Source organism: Benincasa hispida, chromosome 1 (genome assembly GCF_027475165.1).
Source record: "Benincasa hispida cultivar pf3 chromosome 1, pf3_genome.v1.1, whole genome shotgun sequence".
NCBI classification, from domain to species: Eukaryota; Viridiplantae; Streptophyta; class Magnoliopsida; order Cucurbitales; family Cucurbitaceae; genus Benincasa; species Benincasa hispida.
Window position 1 is genome coordinate 32,770,918 of NC_143478.1, and position 10,908 is coordinate 32,781,825.

The following is a 10,908-nucleotide window of genomic DNA, read 5'->3' on the forward strand; positions in this document are numbered from 1 at the left end:
TATCTTAAGTTTGAGTTTATTATTGTATCGTTATTGGCTATATTTTTTCTTATCGACAAGATGATGAAAATGTTCCCTTATGTATGTTCATAACATTTAAAAATTTGTTTGAAAATATGTTCATTTTTTAATTAAGTATGTGCTACCTTATTGTCGGATTTTTTCTTTCTTGGTGGCAGAAAAGATCTTAGCATATATTTGTTTGCTTTTCAAAAGAAGTGGTAGTATTTATTTGCATTGTTTACCTCGACTAGGGTTGCCTTTTTTCATTATATATTTTGTTTAGTGTTATATTGAAGAGAAAGTGCGTGCAATCAAGCCTGTTAGATGTATTGGTAGAAATGATATGTGAACATCACTGTATGAGAGTTTGGCTATAGTCATTTAGACTAAGTTGCAATATTAACAACTCATAAATTTGTGCGAATTTAAGGGAGCTTCATTTGCGTTTGTATTGAAAAATTCTTTTAAAATATATATCTTCGTGTGGAGTTGAGTTTGCAAAGAAGGATTTCACAGCTAGGAGAGCCTAAGACAATCTGTTTTAAGTGATCTTCTTACAAGACAAGGAAAGATAGTGACTATATTGCTAAGAGGGAATCTAACACATAAGAGGAGTCTAAGTTGTTTACTAAAAGATAGGTTGTGTGTGAGTCACTGTAGAAATTTTTCAATAGATAAGTACTATACGTTGGTAATTACTTAGCTTTATATTAGTGAAGTCTCTTTTATTCGGACATACAACTTCCCAAATGTAGATGTTATTGTATAGAACTAGGTTTACCAAATCCTTGGTGTCTCTTTATATCTGTTTACTATTTATTTTGTAGATTTGTTATTCATCGTTTTTAAAATTTTGTATACAATAAACTTATATCCTATACGTGATCTTAGATCTTAGATAAACGTATAAACTCCATTTTAATTTACCTAACTTAATACACAATGAATTCATCTATTTATTTCTAAACAAAAATTATGCATGCGTATTAAAAATAATTTCTTATTCAAACTTAACCGATGGATATTTTCTCAATTTTTTACATACTAAGTTGACTGACCTTATAAACATAATTTGAATCCACTAACTTCATCTAATTTAGTTAATTCTCTCTTTTCGGTTGGACTTACATCTAAAATTTAAGTAGCCTTGTGAAACTTAGTTTTAGTTCACACTTGTTTTATAGCAAACACAATGACACCAAACAAAAACATAAGTTAATAATATTAAGATAATTGCAATTGGTATCATTTTTAAGAATAATAACCAAGTGTATAATATCATTTAAAAAAATTACAAATATAGTCAAGTCTTCAGCGATAGACTTCTATCATTGATATGGTCTATCACTCCTACCAATAATATGATTTATCTAATTTGGTCATATTTGTAATTTTTTTTACATTATGTTATATCTGTTAATATTTTGGGTCTAATGTGTATATTTGCAAGTGTTCCATAACATTAATATATCAAATGCAACCACATTATTTCTCAAGTCCAAGAATTAGCTACACAAATATAAAATTCACATAAATATACTAGTACATATAAATAACTTGTGGTTTTAAAGTGACATACCTATACTCACAAGTCCAATCTAGGTTACGGTAAATAATGAAAAAATAAGCCAATCTAGGCTTATCACATAGTACTTAACTTTACCTAATCACAAAATCCGATGTTTCTTTTATATATATAATTAATTTGTAATATTGATCGAATAGTCCATATTACATTAACTTATCATTTAAAATTATTATGTTCATTGTATTTATTTCTATCGAGATATCAATATTTATATTGTTCATAGATTTGACATAAACATGAATGATGAATTAACATATCTATCCTATCGTAAAAAATCATGAAACATTAAAAATCAGTAACAGAATATAACTAATATGGATATAATATATATAATAAATATTTAAACTTGTTTAAAAAGTATAGAATGTCTATATACTCATTTAAATATATATTTTGATTTTTTTTGTTTTTATAATTTTTTTCATAAATCTTCATCAAACATTGACATTTTGCCAATATTTTTATCAACATTTTTGTAAAATTGAAATTTCAACATTTCTATTAATGTTTGACATTTTGAATGATAATCAAATGAATTTTGTGTGTTATTGAAATTCAAATATTTTGACATAAAAGGACAAACGGGGTGTGCAACACAATTTAATCTATTTTGATGCTATTCTCAAAATCATCAAATTAAACCCAACAAGACAATTCTAAACAATATTCTCCCCCATTGAAAATTGAGTAAATATTTTTTGTTTTTATTTTTAGTTAAAAAACATGTTAATGAAAAATTCAAATATCTAACCTCTTAATTAAGAACATATATTTTAATTAGTTCAATTAATTGATTATTTTTTATTTCAATAAAAAAAATAATTTGAGCAAATACCAATTTAAACTCTTTAGCCTTGAGAGCATTGTATCAATCTAACCCATGACCTAATAATTATATCAATTTAAATTCTAACATGAAACTTATAATTTGAGTCCATAAAACTTCTAAATGTATACAAGCTAATCAATGTAGACATTTCACTACGATAACCTTTTAAAAGCAATCATGCATTGATTTTCAATGTGTGTAGATTTCGTTAAACATTAGTTCTATAAAATGAACCATAAGAGTAATTGTATGGACGATTCTTCAAATGAAATTCTGAGTAAAAGTCTAAATTGGTTTATTTATGAAAGTTTAGTGCTTTAGTTGATGCAATTATAAATTTTATATGAGATTTTCTTAAATTTAAATAAATACAATTATTAGTTTAAGATTTTAAATTGATAGAATCTTAAAATTTAGAAGTATAAATGATATATTTTATCAAAAAAAGAAGTTAAGGTCACAAAAAGGAATTGACATTCAAAGAGTAGTATGAAACAAAAATTTGACGTGAATCGTCACTTTCGACATCATCTTCACAATCTGAAAACTTTTAAAAGTAAAAAAGAGAGAGAAAGACGAGAGTTTGCACAATTAATTCCATGAACCTTCAAAAAATAAATAATAATAATAATAATAATAATAAAAACCAACAATATTTTGAAAATAGGTTAGGTTAAGTTGACTCGTTACGGTTCAGGACCCACAAGGGTAGGGCCGGTCGGGTATTTCACCCGGTATCTGTAGGGCCGGGTTCAAGGTCGCAAAACCGAGGCTCATGCTTAATTCAATAAATAATGGAAATCAAGAAGCTTTCGGCCGAGGGATTTTGATTTTCATTCACATCTCACATTTCTGTGGGGTCCGGTTTGGGCCGACCGGATCAAAATTCAAATGTATGACACCGTTTGTGGGACCTACAAAATCCGTCCCATTTTCTTTTCCCCTCATTTCAGGTCAATGTGCATGTGACCAAATCACTTGATTTTTTTTGGTTAATTTTAAATTACATTGGGTATACTTTTTTCAATTTGGTCCCTTGTATAATAGACTTTATTGTTAATTTTTTTGGCTTTACATTGTTTGAGAAGGGGTCACTAAAATTTTGCCCACTCGGTCTCAATAGGAAGAGAAATTATATGAAAAGATTGTCACAACATGACTAACAATTTACACTATTGGAAAGTAAATAGAGAAATTATAAATTATTTTGAACTCATATGCTGTAGTTATTAAATGATATGTATATGTTCAAATCCATATCCAGCTATTATAGTGACAACACTAAGTTACTAATAGAAATTGGAAGCATTTTTTTTAAGGAAAAAAGTAGAACACCCTACAAAAGAGTATCACAAGATAAGGTCAAACTATATCACTCAAGATATGATCGAGAGTGAAGAAGACAAGACTCTGATCCTCTAATGCCTTTTTTCGCAAGGTAATGCACTAGATCATCCTGGAAACGATGGTTTGAAAAAAGAAACAACCTGACCTCTTTCCTTGGCCTCCTCAACAAAAACTTCTAAGAAATCGTAACCCCATCCTTCAACAAATTCACAACCTTTTATGTCACAACAACAAAAAAATGAATTTCAAATCAGGAAGGCAAACACAACTCAAATGATCCCAAAAACCCATCCCAATTCGTCCATCTTGCAATCAAGGCTTCATGTTACGTCAGTATACACAAATCTTCTTTATGTCTCAAGCAATCCAATTTTCTAATTATTTTGTCTTTTGAGGAATTGAAGCTTTTTCCCCCTTTAATGTTGAAAGCTTAAAATTAGCAATATACATGCTAGATTTAAATAAATTTGTTGAAAATCATTCTTTAATTCAATTTCACAAAATTCCTCGTTATATCCATTTAGACATAAAAAGTAAGAGAAACTTTTATGGATAGAAAAAATGACAATCTATTTATAAAAATAGAAAAAAGCACTAATACACACTAATAGATTTTTATCAACTTCTATTAATGATAGACTTGTGTCTATTGTGATTGACAATGATAACAATGTTTATTACAAATATAATTAATTAAACCTTTCTATTTGCGTAAATATTTCCCCTTATTTTTCTATTTCTCAAAATCTCCTAAAAGTAAACAAAAGTTTTTGGAAGAAAAAATCCAAGTAAATTGAAAAAAATGGATTGCCCCGCTCTTGTGGGTCCGAAATTAAAATAATAAAATGGAAAACAAAGCAATATAATTAAGGGAGGAGAAAACAGGAAGAAATGGTGTCAGATAAGTAACATGTGAGAGGTGTATGGAGGGTTCCTGCACCCCCAATTACGTTTGTCCCCTAATTTTACTACACGTGGCAGTATCATCAATAGTCAGCATGCCTAATCACTCGACACGTGGCATTCATAACAATCCAATTAGAACAATGAGATTCAAGATCATGAGCCAAATAAAATAGGTCATTGAATGTATGGGACCATTTTGCCTCCGACAACTAAAGAAGGGTTTTGTGGGAAAGACAATTCAATGTCTTTGTTGGTGGATGTTGTTTTTATTCTAATATGTTTTTTTCAATTCAATCCCTTCTTTCTTTCTTTTTTTTTTCTTTTTTTTTTTCCTTTTTCCTTTTCCTTTTTTTGGTCTTCCAAATTGAAAATTCCATATTTTAAATGTGGGGTTTTAAAACCCAATTTAATGCTATTCTTTCTTTTTGCAATTTGAATAATTAATAAACATGAGCTGTTATTTTGGAACTTTAATTTTAAAAGGGAAGAATTTATGTTATCTTCAAATGATTTAGATTGAATAGGATTTTCTTTTATAACAAGAGTGAATTATCCACAAAAATATTAATTACATGATTTAACTATTGTTTTGTACAAGTGACTTTTTCTTTGTTATAATATTGTTTGGTAAGTCCTCTTTATGAATATATAATCTTGATACGCTATTTAGAAAAAAGTATGTTGACGAAAGATGATAACTTATTATAAACTCTTTTTTTTCTATCTCAACCAAAGTACAAAAGTTCACCCAATTACTAAATTGACGTTTTAAGCTCATTTTTTGACATCTCGATTCCTTTTATACCATATTACTGTTTTAGATTAGAGTATCAATGAAAGCATCTTATCGATCGATTATTCCTAAAAGGATGTGTGCAAAGGCTTTTTCGAACACGAACGATGCATTTTGACTATAAGATCTACACACCGAGAAGGAAGCTTGACATTAAGATTCACTCGTCGAGGAAGGACAAAAGTCAACCTCAGTGATTTGATGACAATTTAAAAAAACAATTTTCAAACTACCCCTAATATGCCAAGAAAGAAGAAAGGAAAAAAAATAAAGGATCAGCACACAAGTGGGAATTTGGTACGCAGCATTAGCCATAAAAGGATCTCTCTCTCTCTCTATAAAGAGATTTTTGATGTGGACAGAAAGGAATGTTTTTGTTGCATTAAAAGAGAAATTTGGGAGTGATTCATGGAGGACAATAGAGAGATTAAGGAGTGATGCATGCAACCTTTCAAATTAAACAAGTCAAAGAAAGGCTAACAAAGCACTGCTACAAATCAGGCGTTCAAACCCCCTATGAGAGCCTCACAAAACCAAATCAATATCAAACACTTCACCGCCATATCTTTTCATTATCAATTTCTAATTTGTCATTTTCTTCCCCTTTCATCTACCTTCAACAAATAACAAATTTTTTGTTCAGACACATGGTCGAAGAAGATTTGGTTTCCTAAATAAACAGTTTAGGGGTGTTTGACCCATCGATTTCATAAGTCAAATGTTAAATAATTCAACTTCAACTTTATTTACTATTGAAGTTTGCATATTTATTGAGAAACTCTATATTTTCCTTAGCTTTCTCTCATCCTCTAATGTTTCCTAACTCCAAAGTAACCAACTTGGAGTTCCTAACTCCAACATATTAACTACAAACTTTAGAACTCAACTCAGTGTCCCAAACAACCTATCAATCACTTCATCATCTCTTTGGGCCATTCTCGTAGAATCTCTATCATTTGCTCTCACTGTCCTTAATGAACCCCAATCTAATGGTTCTAGATTCAGGAATTGAGTCTCTCAAGTTCAAGCCCAAACGGGAAGAGGATTGCAATCAGGCCCAACGAGCATATCCTTGCTTGATTACTTGAAAAATCTTGGCAAGCTAGACGTTTTGGTATTCCAATCATGATGGTTTTTGTTTGTTGAACAACTCAATGGACACAAGATTTAAAACTCTCAATCCAATAGAAATGACAACCTCAAGAATGATGAAGAAATTTTCTAACTAAATCAAATAATTTTCATACACAGACATTATCACATTTGACTCTTTCCACATGACAGCCAGCTCACGTTTAACGAGACAGATAAGAGATGCATCAAAGCTTGACAAGTTTAATATATTCACACTAACCCCTCGCGGATAACACGTCAAAGTTGCTGAAATCTTCATTTGGGGAAGATTCCTCGAGCCGAGAAGTTCTTCGAAGGTTTCTGTTGAAGGGAATATTGTCTCTCTCCAGCGGTGGCTCCTTGTATGCTACCTGGTGCAGATGCAGAAATGCTAGCATGCTAATTGCAACCATGGCAGCATTGCCAAGTATCCCGCCCACATGATCCATTTTGAGGGATTTCCTAGCAAAGTTGAGAGTTGAGAATAGCATCTGGATCCGTGTATTAGACCTTTTTGAACTGTTCGACACAGGCTTTTGACTGCTCGTGCTAAATTCTGGACCATATTGATTTTCGTGTGAAACATAGTTAGCTGCATAACGTACATCTCCAACAAAGGCTAAAGCTTCACTGATGACTTTATAGTTCTTGCCATGATGTTCAGCCAATCTCATTGCAAGAACAATCCTACTTTGCTCGAGTCGTGCAATTGCAGCATCTCTCTCAACCTGCTGTTGCACTTTAACGGTCTGCAAACAGAAAGAAAGGATTCAGTGAGTCAATTGTCGAGACTTGAGATAATTCTCCAATGAAATATTTGTCAAGCCCATAAGTTAGAAGGAACATAAGAATGCAGCTCATTGCTGCTTTCATTTAAAAACAATGCATCCAAGTGTAGAACATGACGTAGCAGGACCTCTAGGCTTCAAAACCTATATCTAATTTGTACTACTAATAAGAAGTCCATTTTCATTTTTTTGGTAAGAAACCAAGCTTTCATTGAGCAAAATGAAAGAAAAAAATCAAGAGCATACAAAAAAACCAACCTTCCATTGCTTAGGACTCTTCTCAAAACAATTTGCTGCTTTTATTTTCAACTAGTCACTAAATGACTCGTTGAGTTTAACATATATAAGGGTTCAAGCCACGATTTCTGTAGGAATGAAAAACATCTGTTGTTTCGAAATTGCAGTTTTTTCTTCAAAAAAAGAAAAAAGAAAACAAGAAAAAACTTTGGTTTTAAGGAAACCATTCTGGACGGATTAAACGTCGCCAATTACTCGGTGGCATCCCAGCGGCGCAATGAATGAACTGAAAATATTTCTTTCACAATTCGATAGGAATCTATTCATCCTTTTCAATAGATTTACATAGCCGTTTTGTGAGATTACAAATTTTCATTTATTCAAACATCAATAAATTTTATGGCTGTATGGACATACAGTTGGTAGACCTAATTCCACTAAGCGTGAAATCTTAGTTTCAAAAATGAAAAGGAAACTCCGGTAGAGAGTCCTCGAAATCATAATTTACGCAAGCCTCCAATAATCAGAAACCAAAGTAAACAGTCGCTACAAGAAATTAGCACTCCATCCATCTTTAGGCAAATTGAACAATGACGCAGAACAAAAATCAAGGAAGACAAAGAATAGTGAACCTAGAAGGAACTGTTCTCTTCAGTCTTCCAAGCAGCAGACAAAGAAATTCATAAATTGCCGAATTAATTCCTACTGGAAAGCAGAAAATATCACCTAATTGAATCGCAAACATAGCTATGTGTACATAATCTGTTTGACTGGGTAAAAATAGAATCCCCAATAAGATCGAAACATTTCTGTTGTCTAGGCCTTGAAATTACTCACTAATAAACTAAAGAAAAGAGTGAATTAAATGAAGGTGCACGAAATGGGGGGGGGGAGGAAAAGGAACATACATGGAAAAACTCGAACTGATCTTCGAGATTCTCAAGCGCAGTTCGAATGGAATTTAGACTTCTGGCCTCCTGAATGGCAGAATCGTCAAGGTCGATCCGAAATTCGTTGATGAAAGGGAAGACAGCAGTATTGGGGAGGGCATCGGGGGTGTTGATGGAATCCTTGTTGTCGGATTTCCTGAGATGTTTGGTGGAAGTGAGGAAGTGATCTCGGGAAATTGAGTGAATTGCTTCACTGAGCTTGTCGTGAAGATCCCAAATTTTCTCGAGGACTGCCTCGATTTCCTCGATCTCCATGTCCCATTTCATGGAGGGAAACACAGAGAAAAGAGAGGGAAGAAGAAGAAGGATGGAGCACAAATTGGGGAAGGTATCTGAAATTGTTCAGATTGGTTTTGGGCCACATAAAAATTTTGGGCCCGTATTCCTCTCACTTTCAATTTTTTCATTTTTTTCAAATTAAATATCTTTTTCCTGCAAGCAAGGGTAAATTGAAAATTAGATATTTATTAACAACAATTCTTACTGTTTATTTCATCTAAAACTTTCTTGCTTCATTTTTAACATATCAACCAAATATACTACCTTAGGAAATCATCTTCCCACTTAAGGCATGAAGAGCTTATGATGCTAGAGCAATTCCTATTTTGCTTCCGCCGAATATGGCAGTAACACATTAATTGCCATCTAGCCACCAATCTCTACACCTCCGTGAAAATTGAAATCGCATCTTTAAAGTTAACCTCTTCATGATTGAAGATTCTTTCAATGCTAAGCGAGTGTGTCTCTACGACCAATGCATGTAAAGGATTCGTCTTGAACAGTTTGAACACCTCCATCATAGCTAATAACTCCGAGCCAAGAACTAAGAGAGAACCTGACATTGGACAAAATCCTGCACACCGAATTTGCTTGGAACCATTATGAAACGACTAGCCAAGACCACCACCTTTGCAAGCCTTCCCTGACCAAGCTTCGTGACAGAACCTGTCGAGGTAAAGGCAAAGTAGGAGTAGGCATTGCAAGAACAACTAATGGCACCACCATAAAAACCTCCCATGGCTTGAGTAGACTTGATAATCATTAACATAAAAGACTACCTAACTATTAAACATGGCCTGATTAACAAGCACCACAATCACCACAAAATCACATGAAACACTTGTGATGTTACCACGATCCGTATATGATCGAAAACACTCAAAATGATCAATCAATGACCAAGAATTCCTATTAGAAAGAATAGAACAAACATCAGGAGAAAGGAACGAGTGCTAAAGCTCCTAGCCACCCGACATTTCTAGAAAAGATGCATGGTAGTTTTAAGAGCTTTTCGGCATAGAGGGTAAAAAAAAATTAGAAGAAACTCCATTGCTCTCTAACTTTAACATATACTATATGTTAGCGATTGACCGAATATACGAGCAACAAAATGTTATGGATAAGTAAGGTCTAAGTGCAAGCATACACTATCAATGAAGTAATAAACTTGGAGTATTTTGAGGGTCGAGTCCCACAAGACTAGGTTGATTTTTAAGTTAATTATGACTATGCATTAATGAAACTGAGGTACAAAGAAGAGTTTGTATTGGGATGAATGAGAGAAAGCTTTAGGAACAGTAAACAATGACAATCAAATAGGGGCAAGCAAAGTTTCAACCTTTTGGGTGCTATGTCTTAAGCGATGTAGCCGTATCACTTCTTAACAAAGAATTACACATGAACAGAAAACTACACCTATTCGGTCTTGTGTCAAGTTCCTTTAGGTGGTCTAAGCAGCCAATGCCTAATGTTTCTATGGTTAGTTGAATCTTAGATTAATTGAAGTTTAGTATCTTTATCCTATGGTGCCCCTTATTTCAAGGTGATGTGACTGTCTTATTTTTATGCTCGAAGTCCCATATCCCTTTGTGACATTCGCTACACTATAGCCTTCTTAGTATTAGAGCTTCACTAGATCATTAAATTAAGTGGTTAATTTAACTTACCAATTTTATCTTTTAACTCAACAAAGAGAATGTATAAAATAAGGTGGTGTGATGTGCTACATAACTTAAGCCATAATGACCCTAGGGCATACACAATGCTAAACCCTTAGGAAGATTTATCCCATAATAAATGATAAAATAACACTCTTTATTAGATCATAGATCATCGCTACAATGTAGAATTATATTGGGGGGATGAAAAATAAAAAAAACTACAATAAATAAATGAATGTAAATGTTGGAAAAATAAAACTTAAGGAGTCTTGGAACCAATCCTCAATTCCTATTGTTCGCACGAGATTTCAAAAGAAATTTATTTCGTGGAACTTGAACTATGTATTTGTATTAATTTTGTGGAAAGTGAATACAATCTCTAATACATAATATTTTGATGCTTTCAAAATAAAC

The 10,908-nt window shown here is 32.4% G+C and overlaps 1 protein-coding gene across 1 annotated transcript; it reads right to left on the reverse strand.

Moving 5' to 3' along the window:
- Window positions 1–6,672: 6,672 nt before the first annotated feature.
- Window positions 6,673–8,944, reverse strand: PDV1 (plastid division1). The gene is made up of 2 exons (XM_039022227.2): window positions 8,513–8,944; window positions 6,673–7,328 (listed from the first exon to the last, which is right to left on the reverse strand). Exons 1-2 carry the CDS (start codon window positions 8,819–8,821, stop codon window positions 6,816–6,818), a joined length of 822 nt encoding a protein of 273 aa, XP_038878155.1. The 5' UTR covers window positions 8,822–8,944; the 3' UTR covers window positions 6,673–6,815.
- Window positions 8,945–10,908: the final 1,964 nt, after the last annotated feature.